Source organism: Leopardus geoffroyi, chromosome C1 (genome assembly GCF_018350155.1).
Source record: "Leopardus geoffroyi isolate Oge1 chromosome C1, O.geoffroyi_Oge1_pat1.0, whole genome shotgun sequence".
NCBI lineage: Eukaryota > Metazoa > Chordata > Mammalia > Carnivora > Felidae > Leopardus > Leopardus geoffroyi.
The window spans coordinates 12,334,118-12,355,094 of record NC_059328.1 but is presented as its reverse complement, the minus strand read 5'-3'; the positions used below and the strand labels follow the sequence as shown (position 1 = coordinate 12,355,094).

Here is a 20,977-nt window from a genome sequence, read left to right as displayed (position 1 = left end):
TACCTGGCCCTGCTCTAAGCTCCTGATAAATATTAATTCCAGGAATCCTCACCATACACCTGCACAGAGGCACTATTGTTACCCATGCGACAGATGAGGAAAGCGAGGACCAGAGAGGTCTAATTTTTGTCCAAGGGCACACAGCTAGTCAGTGGCACAGCCGGGCTCCAAACCCAGCCCGTCTGGCTCCAGACTCCTGCCCCGAGCTTCCACCTCCCTGGAGGACCCTCCAGCCACCAAAGCTTCTGAACTTGGCATTCAGGGTCTCCCGCTTCAGCGCCTCCCTTCACAGAACCTTGGCCCTGGCCCACAAGAGTGCCAGACATTCTTTCTCGTGCCTCCCCTCTCTGGGCCCTTGCCCATGCCGGTCCTCTGCGAGGACCAGCATCGCGGGACCCCGGCACGGCCCTTGCCAGCTCTGTGGCTCTGGGCATTTGCCCCCCGAGGGCTCCTCAGGTGGGTGACAGCAGGGAGGTGTCGAGAAGGTGAAAAGGATGCCACGCATGACCCCCCCCCCCCCACCATAAGCGCTTGATAAACGGCAGCACTCATTGCCCATCCGGTCCCGCCCAGGTGTCCCTCCATGGGGAGGTCTTTACCCATCCCCCAAACCCTCTGGCACTTTGCCGACCCTGCCCTGCCCCCCCCCCACCCCCATCCCCGCTGCACCTTCAGCTACGGGAACGGGGGCTTTGTTGCAATAATTCACCACATCAGGGCTTCTCAGCCGTGGCACAACTGACACTCGAGGCCAGATCATTCCTTCCTGTGTATTCCCTGCAGGATGCTTAGCAGCATCTCTGAGCTCCACCCACTAGAAGCCAGTAGCACCTCCACCCTGGGTGTGACAGCCCCACAGTTGCCCAGATGCTGCCAAATGTCCCTAGGGGGACAGAGGGGCCTCCCGTGGGGAACCACAGGACCAGGCTGCTGAGGGCAGGGAGCGTGTCCCACACCCCCGGCATCCCCTTCAGCGCCAGCCCCGTGCCTAGCCCACATCCTGTGGGTGAATGGGAGTTCAATCTAGTGTCAGGGTGTGCCTGGGTCTCCGGAAAGTTCTGGAGAGAAGGAGAGAGCTCTAGGTCTAGCAGGAGAAAAAGGAGCGCCCTGGGGAGGACACTCACAGCCCCCAGGTCCTTCTAAGAATTCGTAAGTGACCTCCTCCCACCCCCGCTTGGGATGCGCCAGCCTCTCCCTCCAAGATGCTGTCCAGGGGCCAGGGTACCTGGATCCAGCGGTCATTGTGGTTCTCGTTCTGCGGGCAGATGGTCAGCTTGCAGCCAGCCTTCCTGGCCAGCTCCGCCACGGCGTCCACAAAACACGTGTTGTTCCTCACGCTGCAGACAAGCCCAGGGAGAGGGGCTCAGGACACAGCCAGGTCTGGAGACCAGAGGGGCCTCCGGGGTCAGAAGGACACCTGCCGCCCCCCCACCCCCCCCCCCCCCCCCCACACACACTCACCGGCACACGTATACCTCCAAGGGCGGCAGGGTGCTGGGCGTCATAATCCAGGGCGCCACGCGGAACACCACGGTGTCAGTGAAGATCGGGGACGCGGAGAAATCCTGCAGAGGGGGAGGAGCCGAAGGGGAAGAGCGCCGGCCTCGGAATCCACAGGCCCGGCTGAGTCAAGGACCACGTGGACCCTGGGCAAGCCGCTGGCACCTCTTAGTTTCTAGAGAGGCACCGCGGGGTGGTGGAGAGGTCTGGGACCCTTCATGCCAGCGGAGCCCCTCCCCTCCAGCACGGAGCTCCCCCCTCCTGTCCGCCCCCCCCTCCTTGGCCACCCCTACCTCGTTGGAGTCGTCCAGCAGGGTGACGTGGAAGGACACGAGCCCCGTGAAGCTGGCGTCAGGGAAGGAGAGCCCCTCCACGAAGAAGCGCTCCTCGTCACCGTGGAAGCGGGGCACCTCGTACGACACCTTGTTCTGGCCCAGCACGTGCCTGTAGGCCTCGCACGAGTCCTCGGGACCTGGGCGGGGACGGAAGGGACGGCCGTGACTCCCAGGTGGGCCCGCAGAGCACCGGGGGCGCAAGGAGAAGCCGCCGTGCCAACCTCCCCAAAGAGCCTCAAGCCAGACCGCAGCCCCCACCTCTGCCCTCCCGCCGGCAAAGGAGCGACAGGGGCTCGATGCCCAGGGTGGGCACGGCCCGGGGAGAGGCCGTTCCTCTCTGAGATGGCTGTTCAGACCTTCCGCAGGACGATCTGGCAACATCTCACACAGTCCCGTCTACTCCTAAGCGAGCAACCCCGTGGCCAGGAGTTGATGGAAATCTGTACGTACAGATACACGTACAAGGGGGTCCGCCGGTTCTTTATCCGGTCATTGAACAAATATTTACAGGGCACCTCCTCGGCACCGACAGGGCACGGTTCTAGACTCAGGAGCAAGCCGGGAGCAAGGCCCGTGCCCTCGAGGCGCCTGTACTGTTGCAAAGTCAGAACACTGCCAACAACGGGATGTTCAGGGCACTGGATGTGTCATGGCACATCCACGCTTCGGAATACCACGCGGCTGTGGACAAGAACGAGGAGAAGCCGGATAAATACAGAAAGGGGTGTCGGGTATATGATTCCGTGGGAGAAACCGCCGGGAAAGCAGAAGACATGCACGCCACGCACAGAGACAAGTGACGAAGAACACAGAGCAAATCGTTAACGATGAACACGTGTTAAGAGTCAGGTTTAGGGGTGAGGATAGGGAACTCTCATTTTTATTTAAAAAAATTTTAATATTTATTTTTGAGAGAGAGAGAGAGAGAGAGAGAGGGAGGGGGAGGGGCAGAGAGAGAGGGAGACACAGAATCCGAAGCAGGATCCAGGCTCTGAGCCGTCCGCACAGAGCCCGCCGCAGGGCTCGAACTCACAAACCGTGAGATCATAACCTGAGCCGAAGTCGGACGGGAGCTCAACCTACTGAGTCACCCAGGCGCCCCAGGGAACTCTCATTTTTTTAGCCACATATACTTCTATAGTGTTTGATCTTGTTAACAATGAGCATTTTATTACTTGCATGTGTGTGTATCTTTAAAAGATATTTTATGTCCTTGCTCGTACGGATGATAAGAGCATCATGGCTGTGTGAAGAAAGTCATTTTTTTGTGGGGGGGACGGAGATGCACGCTGAATTATGCAGGGGCACTAGCCATAGTGTCTAGGAGTGGCTTTAAAATACTTCAGCAGGGGCACCTGGGTGGCTCAGTCGGTTGAGCGTCTGACTTCGGCTCAGGTCATGATCTCACGGCCCGTGAGTTTGAGCCCCGCGTCGGGCTCTGTGCTGACAGCTCAGAGCCTGGAGCCCGTTTCAGATTCTGTGTCTCCCTCTCTCTGCTCCTCCCCCACTCACACTCTGTCTCTGTCTCTCTCTCTCTCTCTCCCCCTCTGCCCCTCTCCCCTGCTCATGCTCTCTCTCTCTCTCTCTCTCTCTCAAATAAACAAACAGGGATGCTCGGGCGGGTCAGTCAGTTAACTTCGGCTCGGTCATGATCTCACGGTTCATAGGTTCGAGCCCCGCCTCAGGCTCCATGCTGACGGCTCAGAGCCTGAAGCCTGCTTTGGATTCTGTGTCTCCCTCTCTCTCCGCCCCTCCCCTGCTCTCTCTCTCTCTCTCTCTCTCTCTCTCAAAAATAAAACAAACATTGGGGCACCTGGGTGGCTCAGTCGGTTAAGCATCCGACTTCAGCTCAGGTCATGATCTCACAGTTCGTGGGTTCGAGCCCTGCACCGGGCTCTGTGCTAACAACTCGGAGCCTGGAGCCTGCTTCCGATTCTGTGTCTCCCTCTCTCTCTGCCCCTCCCCGTTCACATTCTGTCTCCCTCTATCTCTCAAAAAATGAATACACATGAAAAATAATAAAATAAAATAAAAACACTTGAGCAAACAGGATCCACGGAGCGAGAGAGGCAAGACAGCGGTAATTGTCGAATCTGAGTGGTTGGCCTGTGGGGGTCCATTACTATTCTCTCTACTTTTGGGTATGTTTGAAAGTTTGGGTAATAAACATTTCTGAACGTGCTTGAAACACATTTTTTAAATTGATCCATCCAATCAAATGGCCTTGGACCACAGCTGCCCGGGGACCCCAGCGGACCTGCTTTGAAGTTCCCACACCTGACTGTGCCTCCTCTGACCCCCAAGGCAGGCCGGAAGCCAGAGCAGGGGCTGCCCTCCAGCCCAAGGTGGGGACACTGAGGCCCCCGTCCCCAGCAGTGGGGGTGTGGGGGATGGGCATGAACTCACCGCAGGTGTGGAAGACCCGGGCCCACTTGGCATCATAGCTGGAGGTGTGGAGGATAAGTCTGTGGTCGTCGAAGAGGGCGGCGGGGCCTTGGGTCCGCAGGACCATGACTGACATGTCTTCCAGGTCTGTGGAGCCAGACAGGGGCGGCAGCTCAGGGGGCCTGTGACACTCTGTCTTCTCCTCCTGCCCACCGCGCCCCCTAAGGGCAGAGGGTGCCAGGACCCGGGTGTCCGAGCCCCAGCTCCGCCCACCCTGCGAAAACACTGGAAACCATGAAGACGCCTCCATTTCCTCACCTGCCCAGAACTCTAGAAAGTGCAGAGGGGCCAGCCCGGTGCCTGGCACGTGACAGGTGAGAAGGTGTGGGGCGGGCAGGCCACCGGGCCGCGTGCAGGGGAGGGTTCTGGCCTCAGTGCCCGAGCGCGTCACTCCCTGCTGGCACGGACAGGCCCCTCCCTCCCTGAGTCTCAGCGCTCCCCTCTCTGAAACGAGGGACAGATGCGTCCACTTTCAGAGAGGCTGTGTGCACCCATGTGTAAGGTGCCTGGCCCGCACCCCAGACAATCGCCGAGGCCCTCCTCACGGGGCTGTGGCACGCGGCGTGGGACAGACTTGGAACTCGGGACGTCCTAAAATGCAGGCCAGGGATAGACGCCTGGCGGGGAGGCCGGCCTTGGGGTCGGGAAGCTTCGGACCTGCCACAGGCGGGAATCCCGGCGGGGAGGCGGAGCGGTGACCCTGGGCTCCCCCTTACCTTGCAGGCAGTGCACGTGCTGGTCACAGTTGTCCTGGTCGTAACAGTTCGCATCGTCCTTGTCACAGTTCACCAGCAAGATGGCTCCATAGCCACTGGGCCCCCAGACCCACTGCCGCTGTCCATAGCAAAGCATAGCTGGTGATGGGGCTCAGACCGGACCTGAGCCCCCGCCCCGCAACTCCTAACCCCACCTCTTCCTCTTCACCCTTCCTGTGAGGGTAGGTCCACTCTCACTGAAGCGCTTCCTGTACCTGATGTGGCAATGGCTCCCTACTGCCCACAGCCCCAAGTCCAAACCACGCAGTGGTCTTTCATGGCCAACTGCGATGTGTCCCCAGCCAACGTCCCCTTCCTCAACAGGCAACCTCCTGATGACAGATCCATTCCTGGCTCCAGGCCTTGGCTCCCACTATTCCCTCCACCCGGAATGCCCTCCCTCTTGCATTGCTTTAGAGCCTAGCTCACATGGGCTTCCTTGCTGATACGGCCCACCTGGACCTCCTGCTTTGACCTCCCCAGGCATTGAGTGCCACCACAGTCCAGCCCCAAGTCCTTGAACTGTTTCATTCTTGGCAGAGTTCCCTTCTCACCTAGATCAGAAGGCTGGCACGCCATGGCCCGTGGGTCCCAGCTGGCCCACTGCCTGTTTTTGTAAATAAAGCTTTATTGGAACAGTCACATCCGTTTGTTCGATGTTAACTATAGCTCTTTGACACTACAATGACCGAATCGAATAGTTGCAACAGAGACCCTTTGCAATGCCTAAAATATTTACTATCTCATGTTGCAGAAAAAGTTTGCTGACCCCTGACCTGGATTGAAATTCCCAGAGGACTTTTTGCCACAAAGTGAGGCCCAGCCCAGGCCCGGGCGTCTATATAACTTGATAATTCTCGGTAACGTTTTTGTTCTCCTGGGAAAAGAAGATCCCGAGTCACGTCTGGCTCCCATTTGGCTCCCGTGACCTCAGCAGCAGCAGGGAGGCAAGGGGGATACCTGTCATGACCTCGCCCCTCTTAACCCAACCTAGGTCAACTCCAAACTCCAGGCCCCTTTCTGGGCCCAGATCGAGATGCCCTACCTTGTCCACGAAGCTCCTGTTCTGTCTGCCCTCACAGTTCAGGTCACAATCCAGAGCGATGTCTGCAAGGGGAGGGCGGAGATTAAGTTACTAGGGGGTGCCCAGGAGTCCAGCACAGGTCTGTGGCCTCTGTTTCTCAGCCTCAATCTCAGGACCCATCTGGAACTGGGCAAAGAAAGTCACTTCTAAGAAGACACTGTCCAGAGGTAGAAGCATCTGAAGCCCCTTTCCTTGAGCTGGGGAACGAGGCCTTGGGGAAGAAGGAGGGTAAGAGGAAAGGGCCAGGTCAAAGGGTGCCCCCCTCCAGGAAGCCTTCCCCGACTCCTCCCTCTTCTGCATCCATACCGCCCTCACTGTCTGGGGCCCACCCTATACTGAGCCCAGGTTCTCCTGGACATTCTTGGTCTCTGTGAAGCTGGGGATGGGGCCGTGAGCCTGGTCGTTGGTGTTAGACGATGAAGGTGTGAATCCGGGCTCTGGCACCTACTGGCTCTGTGGCCTCTCTGAACCTCAGCTTTATCCTGTACTCCCCAATCCCAGCCCCCATCCCACATTCTCAATGTTTCTCCCTAGAAAGCAGGGAGATCTTACAGCACAAAGGGAGCATTCGAAGGAGAGAAAGAGAGAGAAGGAAAACTCGAAACGATTTTTAAACATGCAAAAAGATACCCACTCACCATGCAACAGGTGGGTGAATCTCATAAACATAGCGGAGGCGAAAGAAGCCCAACCCCAAAGAATATGTTCAATATGGTTCCATCCACGGAAAACTCAAAGACGCAAAAATAGACTATATTCCTTATATATGCATATCCAAGTGAGAAAACCATAAAGAAAAACATGGAAATACTTATCACAAGATAGTGGTTAGCTCCAGGGGAAGGAGGGAGTTATAATCAGATTTGGGGGCTTCGGGGTGCCAGTCATGTTCTAGTTCTTGACCAGGGTGATGGTTGTTCAAGTGTTTGCTCTGTAATTATTCGCCAGCTACACACGTGCACGCGTGCACATGCATCCACCCCCCCCCCCCCCACACACACACAGAGCTTTATGCACTTTTGTGTGTGTATATTTTCCAGGGGATAAGGGTGTGGGTTTGGGGAGGGAGAGGCAGGGAGATACCCAACCTCAGTCCTAACTAAAGGAAGGCAAACTAAAGCCAAACAGGGTAATAACTAACTTCTCAGCCCGGGCAAAATGGAAAAGGCTGACAATGCAGTGTTGGCGAAGGCAATCTCACATGCTGTTGGCAGCTGTGTGAGGTGAGATGGTCTGTTTGGAGAGCAGCTTGGCGGCCTCTACCAAAATTGACAGGCCCTAGTCCCAGCGTAAACCCCCCAAATTTACAAGGCACATTCTGCTTCTAACAGCACCTCCTGCAGACAGAGCATTTTCAACTTTCTTGCAAAGTGCTCTGCAGGGACTTGGACCCACGCCAACTCCCACCCACCGTCAAGGAGCTCCCTGGTTCCATATCCTTGGCAACACTGAGTCAAGCATCTTTCCATCTGGGTTCTGATCACTGAGGCTTTCTCTCCTGCGAATTGCTTGTTCATATTTTTTTGCCTGTTTCCATTAGGTTGTCTTTCTTTTTCTTAGGGATTGGAGTTCTCCATAATCTATATGCACCGAATCAGCCATATGCTTTGCAAATTTCTTCTCTTGGTCCAGAGTTTGATTTCTTTTTTTCTTTTTTTTTTTTTTAAGTAAGTTTAAGCCCAATGTGGGGCTTGAACTCATGACCCCAAGATCAAGAGTCTCATTCTCTACGGACTGAGCCAGCCAGGTGCCACCATAGTTTGACTTTTTACTTGTCCTCTGTTACATACAAGTTTTCAATTTTAATAGAGTCTAATGTATCAATCTTCTCCCTTATGGTCTGTGCCTTTGTTTTGTCTTGTTAAAAAAACACCTTGCCTACCCTGAGGTTGGAAAGATATTCTCTTCTAAAAGCTTTACAATTTTGATTTTCATTTTAGGATTTTCATTCCATCTGAAATTCATTTTTGAGTCTGGTGTGAAGTAGGGCTTCATGTCCATTTTATTCACATGTGATCACCATCTGAACACGGCTCTGTGTCCAAGTGCTCCTCTGTCCCACTGGTTTGCATTTAACCCTGCATCAATTTCATACCACCTCAAGTACTATGGCTTGAACAAAGTCCTGATATCTGGTACCATGAATACCTCCACCTTGTTCTTTCTCAAAAATGTCTTGGCCACTCTTGCCCTTTGCTCGTTCATATTGCCTTTTAGGATCAGCTCTATGAAGATCTATAAAAAAGTCATGTTGGAATTTGGGGGCACCTGGGTGGCTCAGTTGGTTAAGCGTCCAACTTTGGCTCAGGTCATGATCTCGGGGTTCGTGGGTTCGAGCCCCGTGTCGGGCTCTGTGCTGACAGCTCAGAGCCTGGAGCCTGCTTCCGATTCTGTGTCTCCCCCTCTCTCTGCCCTTTCCCTGCTCATTCTCTCTCTCTCTCTCTCTCTCTCTCTCTCTCTCTCAGAAATAAACATTAAAAAAGAAGTCATTTTGGAATTTTAATGGGCACCTAATTGAGTTTAGATTGTTTGATACTGTTCCAGGGCTCTTACATCTGTTCTAATGTTTTGTTTGTTACACTCTTCTTTCCCCTCTCTTTTTGTTTCAGTTTAAGTAATTTTTGTTGCCCTGTCTTCAAGTTCACTGATTCTCTCTTCGGCTGTGTCAGGTCTACCAACGAACTCACCAAAAACAATTTTTTAATCTCTGTTACCATGATTTTTAGTTCTAGCATTTCCATTTGACTCCTTTTTATAGTTTTTCTCTCTCTGTTGAAATTCCCCATCTATTCATTCATGTTACTCATCTTTGCCTCTAGAGCCTTTAATGTATTCATCAAAATGAGTTCTCTTGTATGGAATTTATATATCAATCTGTGGATAATCAGCACAAAAAAAATTAAGGTGGAAAAAGCAAAGTCCAGTTCCATATCCACAGTATGCCTCCCTTTGCTTTCAAAAGGGGGAATATACAGATATGTGTGCATCCACTTGTATGAGCACAGCAGATCTCTGGAAGGATGCTAGGCTTGGGAATTAGAAGCCTTAGGTTGGAGGAAAGGTTTACTTTTCAATATATACTCTTTTGTACCATTTGAGTTTTCTAAATGTAACTGTCGTATTTTAATTTTTATTTATTTTTTATTTATTTTTTAACGTTTTTATTTATTTTTTGAGACAGAGAGAGACAGAGCATGAACGGGGAAGGGTCAGAGAGAGGGAGACATAGAATCTGAAACAGCCTCCAGGCTCTGAGCCGTCAACACAGAGCCCGACGCGGGGCTCGAACTCACAGACTGTGAGATCATGACCTGAGCTGAAGTCGGCCACTCAACCGACTGAGCCACCCAGGCGCCCCTTAATTTTTGAAAGAAAATGAGTTGATTCTTATAAAAAGACTCTCGCTCAATGTCATTCCCAACCATTCTCACTCTTGGCCAAGGCCCCAGCATGGCCCCCAACTTACCAACACAGGTGAGGTAGAGCACCGCATAGGCCAGGGGAAGGGGTTCGTGGCTGGAGTGGTAGGAAATCTGAACCTGTAGAGAAATGGGCCCGGAGTCAAGCCAGCTGAAGCCAACAGCCCCACCCCAAAGGACAGGTCTTGGGGAATCTAGCAAAGAAGAGAGGGAGTCTCGGGAACCTCTGTGCCCTGAAGTTGCATTCACCAACCCAGCTCTTCCTTTAGCCTTCTCTGTGCCATTTATTCTTCCATGCCTTGGTTGGCCCATCTGTAAAATGGGAACCATCTGTGAGGGAGTCCCTGGAGACCTGGGTCCCGGTGCTACCAATGACTACCGTGTGATTTTTGGCAGGCCCCTCCTCCCCTTTGGATCTATGTCTTGCCATGTGCAAAATGAGGAGGTCTGACTGGGCAGGGCTTATGGATCCTCTCTTATCTGTGGGATTCAGACAGCCTTGGACTTGAGCCCAGCCCCTCTGGGTTCTGTGACCTTGGCCAAGGCCTTTCACCTTCCTGAGCTGTCTCGTTTCTTCATCTGCAGACCAGCGGCCATACGGGTCCCTACCCCAGATGATCATAGTGCCACTTAGAAACAATACATGCACAAGACTCGCCCCGTAGGTAGTGCCCAAGAAATGCCAGCTATTGTTAATAGCGGGCAGGCGGCATTGTGTGAGATGGTGCAGGGCTCTGGGCTCAGATTCTGAAGCACCACTTGTGAGTATCCTTGTCCTCGGGCCTCAATGTCCCCTGCTGTCAAGTGGGGATAATGATAGTTCCCACCCCAGAGGGTTGGTTGCAGGGTGTGACCATCAAGGAAGGAAGGCGTGTGACGTGCTCAGCACAGCGCTTGGCCTGCAGCAAGGGCCCAGTAGCTAAAAGGCCAGGCTGACAATGGCTGAGGGTAACACAACTCAAGGCCCATGGATCAAAGCCCCTTCCACCCACAGCCCTCCACTTGCACGTTCCCTCCTGATGTGGGTCCCTCAGCTCAGCCAGAAGGCTCGGCATCTTATAGAAGCCATTCACCCCTCCGTGCTGGGAGCCCCTAAGTCCTGCAATTGCTGACCCCACGTGTCAAGCCAGAGCAACGATGCTGGCCTCAGCCATACAATTACCCGGCTCCGGGCCAAAGCTGCGGGAAGGGGAAGGACAGGACGCTCCGACCCTCCTCGATCCCTCTTGCCCTTTGCAGCTACACAGCCCCCCCAGCTCAGCCCCTCTTAGGCGCCCTCTCAGGCTGGCTGGTCCCCTGGCCCTGCCCCAGGGCCTCTGTCCTGACCCTCACCAACTCTGCTCCTCACTAGATCAGGCGCCTTCAGGTAAGCCGCGCCTCGTTCTCAGTTTCCTCGTCTGCAAAATGAGTTCCTTGAGTCTTGCGTCACAGTGCTCAGCGGAGAGGCTCGTCTCCGATACACAAATGGGAAAAAACTTGGGGGTGATGAAGGGAAATTTCTGGCAGGTCTGTGTCGAATACTCGCTCTCTTACTGATGGGCTATGTGGCCCGGACAGAGTTACTCTGAAACTTGGTGGCCCCACCTGTGAAACAGGGATCAGACCCTGCCTCTCTGAGCTGTCGTGAGGGCTGGACGAGGTCATGGTGCCCAGTATGTGGCGTATGGTCAATGGTCTTAAAAGGATCCTTTCCTGAAACACAGCTCCTGACATGGGGTGGGAACCTGCCACTCTCACGCCACAAGACCTGTCTCCTGTCACCCCTTCATGGGGGCATCAGCCGTGCCAAGCTCAAGGGCCACCCCATTTCTCCCATCTTTTATTCATTTTTTTAAGTTTATTCATTTTAGAGAGAGAGTGAGAGCGAGGGGAGGAGGGACGCAGAGAGAGAGAATCCTAAGCAGGCTCCCCACTGCTAGTCGGGAGCCCGAAGTAGGGCTCGGACTCACAAATCGGGAGATCGTGACCTGAGCTGAAATCAAGAGTCAGACGCTTAACCAACTGAGCCTCCCAGGCGTCCCTCTCCCATCTTGTAAATGCCCCCTGCCCCAGCCAGAGCACTGCCTACAGTCAGGGCTTGTTAAACTCGCCGTTGGTGGCTAAATGAGCAGAGAGGAGACGAAGGGAGGTTACGTGTCTCTGAGAAAGGGAATGGAGTCAGGAAAAGAATGGATTAGGAAAGATGAGGCACCCTGGAGAAGGGGGTCTCCCCAGGCGCCAGCGTCCTCCTCCCATCTCTGCTCTCTCTCCTTCATCCAGAGTGACAGAGATCACCTACTCAGCCCTCAGCCTGCAGGTAGGGAAACTGAGGCCCGACCCAGAAAAGCTGGGACATCTCCCTTCACAGGGGTCTCGGGAAACAAGAAAGGAAACCAACGTTGGCTCGTGTTCTGCCCCAGACCAACACCAGGAGGAAGGTGCGGTGATCATTCCCATTTTACAGATGGGGAAACCGAGGCCCAGAGGGCTGATGTGACTTGCCAGGAGACACATAGCTTATGTCTGTAAGTCGCAGAGCTGCCCGGTTCCAGGGCCGGGTGCTTACCCATCATGCTACCCTGGCATCTGGGTAAGCAGAGGGTGCTGGCCCTTGTGGAGCTAGCTCAGCGCCCCACCCCCACCCCAGACCAGGGGACCTGCTCACATGACTGTCATTGAGGTCATTGCTGGGCGAGTTCATGACCACGATGATCTCCAACCCCGTATCAAAGTGCCACCGTCTGGCGTCTGCACGCTCCCGGCCCCTCTCCACACTAGGAGAGATGTAGACGTCCACACCGGGGGTCCCGTAGACCTCGAACATCTCTGTGCCCTCAGGTACCGACCTGGGAAAGACAAGAAGCCATGGGAAGGGCCAGAGGGGGCAATACTCGCTCAGATGCTTGAGCTTTGGCGCAAACTCTTGCTTCCTCCGGGAAGCCTTCCCTGACCACCCCAGGCCTCACAGCCCCACAGTAAGTTCCTGGGAGTGAAGCCTGGACCCCACACAAGTGCAGACACATTCCCACATTCTGTGTTCATTAACATTTCTCTCGGGAGCTTCTTTGCCTCCCAACAAAACTGCAAGCTCTTTGCAAGTTAGGACCAGTTGAATGCTTTATAATTCCCCAGTGCGGAGCTGGGCACAGGGAGGTCAGCGGACACCAGCCTGCAAACGGACCCCCTGCAATTCTGAGACCGTGGCTTTTAAGAAGATTAGTCTCCCTCCCCTCAGTCCCGTTGCAGCCCTCTTTAGCAGGCAGGAAGATGCCCCTGGGCTCTTCTCTAGGGAAGGGCATCCAATTTTGTGCCGTGCCCGCTGTGTGCAGAACGTTGTTTCCTAGCCCCTTGTATTCTTACAAGTCGGCCAAGTGAGCGGGTGGTATCATCTCTACTGGAAAGGTGAGAAAGCGAGGCTCAGAGAGATCAAGCCCAAGGTCGCACAGCAGCAAACGGCACGGGCAGCTTTGCACTCAGGGCTCCGACACAGAGCCCGAGTTCTTCCACGGCTCGGCAGGGTCACCGGGAAAACTTGGCCAGATCCAGTCAAGCAGGAGGGTCAAAAAGCCTATGTCGTCCGGCCCTGGGACGTGTTTCCCCCACGCCAGCTAGTCTGGTGGTCCTGTTCGAAATCATCCGTTCACCTTCTTACTGTCTATGGGGGGGTCTGGGGGCACCCACTGTGCTCCAAAGCATTGCCAGGCTGTGGCGGATACATTCACTACCCTCCCCACCGTCCCGGAACCTTCGATCCCGCCGAGGAGTTAAGGACAGCACTGCCCAGGGCAGCCAGAGGGGGCTCAGGCTCACGAAGTCATTGGTCAGTAGGATCCCAGGTAGGGAGAGGCCACTGTGAGCCAGAGGGAACAGAGTGCTTCCTGGAGGAAGCAGCACACGGGGGCACTGGGGGATAGCAGTAGCTGACCCTTGTTGAGCTCTTGCTATACAGCCGGCCCTGCGGAAGGTTCTTACGTGCATGACACCACGCAATCCTCTCAATAAACCCAGGAGACTGAGTACTAGCACTGTCTCCCATTTGACAGATGGGGAAACTGAGGCTAAGCAACCTGTCCCAGGTCATGGAGCTAGTAAATGGCCGGACTGGGGTCCCAGCCCAGGCCTTCCGGCTCCCGAGCGCATAGCCTCACCTACCACCTCCCCGGGAGTAACGTCAATAATCATAGCCCCGGAGGCTGCACGGTTGCCAAGGCAGGTCTCGGCTAGGCTTTTCCAAACAGGATTTGAATCGCCACCGTGGCCCTGGGAGGAGGGGATGATTACTCTCATGTACGTGTGAGGGAACGGAGGCTCAGGATGGGCAAGAGACTTCCCCAAGGTCGCTCAGCTGGCCGTTCAACTCCAGGCCCTTTCCTTGCCCTACTCCGCTTGGAGGAGAGCAGACCTGCCTCAAGACGCCCTCTTTGCTCCTCTATCGGCAGGAGCCGGCTACTTCCCAAGGCGGCTTTTTGAGAAAAAGAGAAACAAGGCGCCTGCCAGACGTCCTCACCAGCCGACACACCCGCTTCTCCTCCCAGGCAGGGCAGCTACGTTGAGCAAATAAAAATAGAGAACACCCAGGTGGACTGGAATTTCAGATGAGCAACAAATAATTGTTTTAGTATGAGGATGGCCCGTGTGATATTTGGGATATGCTAACAAAAATGTACTAACTGCTTATCTGGGTTTCAAACTTAACTAGGCATCCTGGGTTTTATCTGACAACCATAGTTCCAAAGCCTGTAATTTCTGGGGCTGGTGGTGCCCTCTGCCCTGTGATGCCCCCGGGTGTGTGGGCCAGCCCGTCATGGGACATAGAGAAGCTGGACAGAGAGGCATAGGGACACAGAGACAGGGAGAGACAAAGAGATATGGAAAAACCCAGAAAAACGGAGAGCCACCAGGAGACACATGGAGACAGACCGGGTGTGAAGGGACTCGGCCACCCCAGGATGTACCCTGAGCCCCACAGCCCGCGGCGCCTCGCCTCCAGCTCCCCGGGAGGCTCGTAAACTCTTTAGGGAAATTCTCCTACCCGTCAGCTGCTGTTTGGACCCCAGGGGCCCACGAGCTGGAGCTGAGCACCTTTGATGGTCCTTCTGGTGTGGAACCCCACCCAGCTCCCCGGCCCCAGCCCCTGGGCTTGGGGTGTCTCAGTCCAGCCCCCTTGCACCTCCCTGGGTGGGGCACCAGGGGATTCCTGATGAAGATCCCTTCTGGCCCGGGGGGGAAGAAGCTGGGAGCTCAGCGGTGCCAGGACCAGAGTCAAGAGTCAGGTCCTAGACCGAGCTGGGTCGCGTGTAAGCCAAGTGACTCTGAACAAATCACCTCGCCTCCCTATAAAGTGGGATAATGACACCGACTTGGTCGACCTTATGGGCAATTGCAAAGCTCAGACACGATAATGGGAAGGGCTTGGAAAACCGCCCACCCAGGATGGGGGAAGGGGTTCTTAAAGTAAATTAGGAAGCAGGAAATGGGCAAATGGAGGCAGTTTGAGAGGGTGGGCTGGGGGTGGGGGTGGTTCTGGGGACAGCTTCCTGGAGGGAGGCAGGGGAACCAAAGACAAGGAGGAGACGTGTCTGAGGGGAAGGCATTTTCCCGGTGGAGCCTTAGGAGGTCAAGGGTAAGTGCGGGCTGTGAGGAGCTCCTTTCATTTCATTCCTTTGTAACGGGGATCCAGCGAAGGTTCTTGATCAGGAGGGACTAAGCCTGCAGTTGCTGAATGTTCAGCCTCCCCCTGAACAGGCAGCCTCCCCCTGCCTCAGCGTCTCCATCTATAAAGCGGAGAAGATGAAAGGAGTCAGTGGGCATCCAAGATCAGCGAAAGTTGGGGGCGCCTGACCAATGCCTCACTTCACTCCGGAGAAACTGAGGCCCAAGAGAGAAGGGACTAGAAGGTAGGGCTCCAGACTCCTGGTCCAGTGCTCAGGCCCCATCAGGGAAGCTGTTAGGACGATCAAGGGGTGGCTGCTGGGAGAAGAGCCTGCATCAGACATGGCAGGGTCTGGATTTCCCATCGCACGGAGGACAGGAGGAGAAGCCAGAGGCTCACCCGGACGGAGTTCTTCCTCCGGTCGGGCCCCCTGCGCTGCAAGCACGCTGCTCTAGACGGTGCCCCAGCCCAGCCCTGGGGGCTTCGGGCTCGCCCCCGCCGAGGCTGTCCATGCCCAGAACATTCCAAGGCCTTTCCTCGCACACGGTGGTCCCAGCCAGCCCGAGGGCCCAACGACTCTGCCCGCACTGCCAGCCTGGGAGGTGGCGAATGGTGGGTAAAACGTTGTAGGGTGACCCGGGACCGGGGTGCTTCCTGGGGCGCGGGATTTCCAGTGCTAAAATCTAGAAGGTTTGGGGCAAACCGAGACAGCTGGTCAGCCTCACGGTGGCCAACCTCAGACCCACCCGTTGGAAATGCAGATTCCAGAACCAGATATGCTGTAGGCAGGGCCCTGGAACCTGAGCTTTAAGCCATGCCGATGCCCAGTGACGTCTGAGAACCACGGCTAAGGGTGGGCTGTGTCCCCACGCATCGTGGGAATCACGGCGCGAGCCCACCCCCTCCTGGGAGTCAAGTCAGGTCTCCCTTGATGCTCTGTGTCACCCCTTCAATGGTGAGGACACGGACGGTCACAGAGGCAGTCCCCACAGGCACACAACATCGGTACTATTATCCCCACTTTACAGATGAGGAAACAGGCTCAGAGATGACAGGTGATCTGCCCAACGTCACACAGCTGGTAGGTGACAGAGCCAGGACTCACATCCGACTCTGCCCCCCCTCCACCCCTCCCCTGCCAACCCAAGCCCATCCTCTCCTTTCACGGGCCCAGGAGTCTTGGCCTCTGCGAAAACAAAACCAGACATTACAGAGCCGAGAAACGGATGGGAGAGGACTTTGGGGCTGGAAACAGGTGGACAAGATGACCGCCACGGTCCCCACCGACACGGCCCATGGGGGCAGAGGAGACCAAGGCTCGGACGGCTCAGACTCTGGTGGCGGCACCAGCTGCCTCCCCCTGCTCAGCAGTGTCCCCAGATCCCCTCCGTCGGCCTCGCCACCACCAGGGTCAAGAAGACCACCTCCCCTCCTTAGTCCCAAGTCTGTGCCGCCCCTGGGGAATGGCGGCCCCATGAACCCTCTTCCCGAAGCCCAGCCTCCCGGGGCCCGGCTCTGCCCGGGGAAGGTCGGCGCGCTCACCTAACACGAGCCAGTCGAAGGAGGAGAGCCGCTTTGTCAAACCAGGGGGGCCGCTCAGACGCCTCCACGAGTAGAGCTCGAAACCCACTGATCTGTGCCAGCCTCTTCGGGGCACATGTGGGGAAACTGAGGCCCAGGAAGGAGCAGAAAGTTGCTCAAGGTGACATCGCAAAGGGCGGCAGAGCTGGGACGAAAACTCGGGGTACCTGGCCCCCGGGTGCCCTTTGCCTTTTCACTCCATTGAACTGCCTCTGCTGAGCCAGAGGTGACACGAGTTGTTGGCTGGTCCAACTAGGGCAGCGGTTTGCCACCCTGGCTGCACATTTATCCCCGGGGCACGACTCACCACACCCATGTGTCAGTCTTCCTTCCCTTTCCCCACCGCCCTCCCCCCACCCCCGCGCCGTGAAACCCTGCTCGGGAAAGCAAAGCCCCCTTATCAAGTCTGCGCCACCTCCAACTCAATGGAAGGCAAGAAGACAGAGTTTTGTCCATTGCCACAGACAGAGTGCCCCAATGAGTCTTGCCTGTGTTCATCCTTCAAGGCTCTGGTTGGGACCCTTCCTCTGGGAAGCCTGCCCTGACCACTCAGTTTATGTTCATTCCTCTTGTCTCATCTCTCAGTTTGGTTCAGAGGTGGCTCCCTTGTCTATGGCAGGTCTGGGGACACTTGAGGCTGTCCAAAGGGCCAGGACAGAGCCTCAAAATGATGACGGTGATAGCGGTGGCAGTTACCATGAATGAGTGTCCCCCACATGCCAGGCATCCCCAACATGCTCTACACACGATCTCATCCCATCTCCCCACTCCCTTGAAGTGAAGGCCTAAGTGTTTGGGTTGCATCCTGGCTCGGCCGCTCCTCACAGGCTGTGTGACACGGGGCAAGTTACTTAACCTCTCTGTGCCTCCGTTTCCTCATCTCTGAAATGGGGGTGATGATAGAGCATCTACCTGGCAGAATCATGAGAATGAGTTACTATATATAAAGCGCTTGGGGCAGTGGCTGCTATGGAGCAGTCTGTAAGGATCTTCACTGATAACATTGTCTCCGTCCTCCGGAGGAGGACACAGAGAGGTTAAGTGATGCTCCCCAAGTCAGACAGCTGCTAGGTCCCAGAGCCAGGGCTAAGCCAGCACACCCACCGCCCCTTCCCTGGTTGGCCCACGGTGCGGGCACCCAGGAGGGTGAGTCACGACATCTCCAAGCCGGAAGGGACGTAGAGCTAAGCTGGTCCTGCTCCCCCTGCAAGACAGGAATCCGTCCGGGAGCGGTCCAGCCTCTGCAAGAACTCTGAAGGGACAGATTCTCAGACAGCGGGGACCGTGCCTCCTTGCTCAGTATTGTGTCCCCGTGTCTGGCCCACACCAGATGCCAAAGAAGTACTTGATGAATGTGTGAGCGAGTGAACTGACAGCTCTCCACCTGTCCCCCAAGGTGGCCCAGGCATAGAGGCCCAAGAATCCTTCCTTTGAGGGTGCCTGAGGCTCTGCCTCGCACCCTGGGGCCGTCCCTCCCACAGCCTCCTCTCCGAACCCCAACACGGCCCGTCCATTCACAGAACCCCAAGACACTGCTGCCTTTGCCTCCTGGCCCTGATTCGTCCCCCCTCCTCGAAGGAGGCCCTGCAGGGGAGGAGCCAGCCCTGGCCTTCCCAGAGCAGGTCAAACCAGGGGCACATCTGCCCGATGGGCATGAGGCTGCCAACACAGGTGAGTCACCCCCATGGGCACATGGCGCTGGAGGAGGGGGTGGCGCCAGGCAGCGTGGACGCCCATCCTCCCATGTCACTCCTGACACGGCCCCTGTGGCTGTCCCTCCTCCAAATCCCCTTCCTAATTCTCACCCTCCACCCACACTCAACCAGGCTTCAGCTCCCGGTACCTAGCTGTGCTGGGCCTGCTCCGGACTTGGTTCCCTCCCCTAACCAGCCCCTCACCCCTTTACATCTAATGTCCTGGGACCGCCCCCATCTCTGCTTTCAACTAAGTCTGCTCCAATTCGTACAGTCTTGTTCTGGGATACTGGTCCTCAACTGGGATCGGTTCCCCCCCCCCCCCACACACACACACCGGGCACGTTTGGCAACGCCTGGAGACATTTTTGGCCATCGCAAGTCAAGGTGTGCTTCTGGCATCTAGTGAGTAGAAGCCAAGGGCACGGCTCGACGGCTCACAGGGCAGGGTGGGAGACCTGAGACAAGGGAACAGTGACACGCTTCTGCCTTCTCCCCTCCCAGCCCCCTGACTACCCAGCTGGGACCCCTGGAGACTCCCCAAAAGGCTAAGTAGCCAGCTCCCTGGGGGTTCCCAGAACCCAGCTCCTGAAACCCTGCCCAAACTCTCCTTTTCTGCCTGAGAGAGAGAGAGAAGGTGGGGCCTCACGTCCAGCCACTGGCTCTAAGAACACGGCCATGGCACACAGTAGGAGCCTAACGTGTGGGCTCTGAATGGCTGGAGGAAACCAGATCCTTCCTCTCCAAGTGGCAGACAGCTAAAAGCATAAGACACTTGACCATGAAGGAGGGAGGGGAGGGGGTGTTAAATCCTGGCGTTGACGCTTAGTAACTGTTTGACTTGAGCAAATGGCTCGCCCTCCCTGTGTCATAGTTTCCCCATCTGTCAAATGAGAAGCTAGTAACAAACGTAGCTCATGGGGTGTCGTGAAGGCTAGATTCGAGCGTTAAAGTTCGAGAAGATTGCCAAGCTTAAAACAGTGCTCGGCACATAGGAAATGCTACGTAAGCATAAATGATTTCTTAAAAAATGACACTGGCTGTTTGCAGAGCTCCTAGGCTGGGGACCAGCACAAGGGGAATACACCTCTTCCTATTTGTATGTATCAGCCTGCAGGGTCCTCCAACGTGCCCAGCACCCTCAAAGGCCCTTGGACCAGAGCTCAAACACTGCAAACCTCTCTGTCCCCCATGCAGTCTCCCACACTCAACTCCCCTGGCTTGGGGGAGGAAAGCCGAGCCAGGCCTGAGCCCCGAGGAAATCCTGCACAGCGCACCAGACGAGCCCAAGGGGCTCAGCACCAAGGGCCTGCAGACCCCCAGGCCTGTGGCTCTTACCCATAAATGTCCACGAGGGTCTCCACGCCAGCCACACACACGGCGCTGGTGGGATGCTCCAGGGACACACGCACAATCCTCTTCATTGACATGCTGGCCTTGGACCCGGACTTGAGCCACCAAAGCCAACACTGCCTCCCAGAGCCCTTGGCGTGTGGTTTAAAAGACCTTGGCCCCGCCTCTCCAGCCCGGGGTGCTAGCTCATTGGCTCCAGTCCTGGAAGCCCGGCCCCTTCCCAGAGCTAGGGGCACAGGATTGGCCAGGAGGAAGCCATCGTTTGCATATGAACTTGTTGCTCCGCCCCCAGCACGGAGGCAGTTAGTTTCTCTAAGGGAGCGTGTCCCAACAGGCACCTGGCCGGGGCACCGGGGCACTGGGCGGGTGGGGAAGGCAGAGAGGTGGAGTATTGACCTGGGCCTCTTTCTCGACTTTCCACGCTCTTCCTCCTCACCCCCTTTCCTGCCTTTTCCGAGATGATACGGTTTAGAGGGGAGCTTCTCTACCCTGCTGGAGGAGCTGGTGCAAACGCAGATTCCCAGGCCCCGCCTCCAGGTCTGACGCCGCAGGTTAGGGGTGCGGCCTGACAGCTGGATTTTTTGTATAAACACCCCAGAGCATTTTGAGAAACTGAGAAACACCGGCTTTTTTCTTACGAGCATGGAGTGTATTAGCAGGACTGGACTTCAGCCCTACGTCAACCACACATCCTTGCTGTGCGGCTGCGGACAAGTCACTTCATTGCTCTGTGCCTCACTTGTCGCTTCTGAAAATGGCTCTTGCGAGGCTTAAATGGACGACGTGGGTAGAGGTCTAGTGTGGAGCTTGGCATTATTCTATTACCGGCGTTGTCATTATTTTCACATGCCAAACACTTGTGGAAGGGGTGGGTGGTGAGGGTTAAATCCCTCTCTGGCCAGGAAGAGCTTAGAATGTGGGCGTAGGAAGGCTCATTTGTCAGGTGGGGAAACTGAGGCCAGAAGGGGCATTCGGCCACCTGAAACAGCCGGAGCAAGGGCTCTGGGGAGAGGAGCCTTGGGTTCGGATCCAGACTCCGCCATGCACCGGCTCTGTGGCCTGGGGGGTGGGGGGAGGGTTACGTTCCCTCTTAAGCCTTGGTTTCCTCATCTGTAGAGAATGAGGCTGATCACTAGCCTGCTAGAGATAATGGCGGGGACACACCCTGCCCGGCCAGGC

General features: G+C 55.9%; 1 protein-coding gene across 1 annotated transcript in view; it reads right to left on the bottom strand.

Moving 5' to 3' along the window:
- PADI3 (peptidyl arginine deiminase 3) overlaps positions 1 to 19,905 on the bottom strand; it is a 31,326-nt gene extending 11,421 nt beyond the window's left edge. Inside the window, exons 1-9 of the mRNA XM_045475817.1 lie at positions 19,784 to 19,905; positions 12,183 to 12,363; positions 9,586 to 9,658; positions 6,081 to 6,142; positions 4,997 to 5,114; positions 4,242 to 4,367; positions 1,794 to 1,972; positions 1,462 to 1,565; positions 1,226 to 1,337 (exon numbers count right to left, since the gene is read on the bottom strand). Of these exons, the coding sequence (XP_045331773.1) occupies positions 1,226 to 1,337; positions 1,462 to 1,565; positions 1,794 to 1,972; positions 4,242 to 4,367; positions 4,997 to 5,114; positions 6,081 to 6,142; positions 9,586 to 9,658; positions 12,183 to 12,363; positions 19,784 to 19,875 (1,047 nt within the window). The 5' untranslated portion in view covers positions 19,876 to 19,905. The remainder of the gene's footprint in view (positions 1 to 1,225; positions 1,338 to 1,461; positions 1,566 to 1,793; positions 1,973 to 4,241; positions 4,368 to 4,996; positions 5,115 to 6,080; positions 6,143 to 9,585; positions 9,659 to 12,182; positions 12,364 to 19,783) is intronic.
- Positions 19,906 to 20,977: the final 1,072 nt, after the last annotated feature.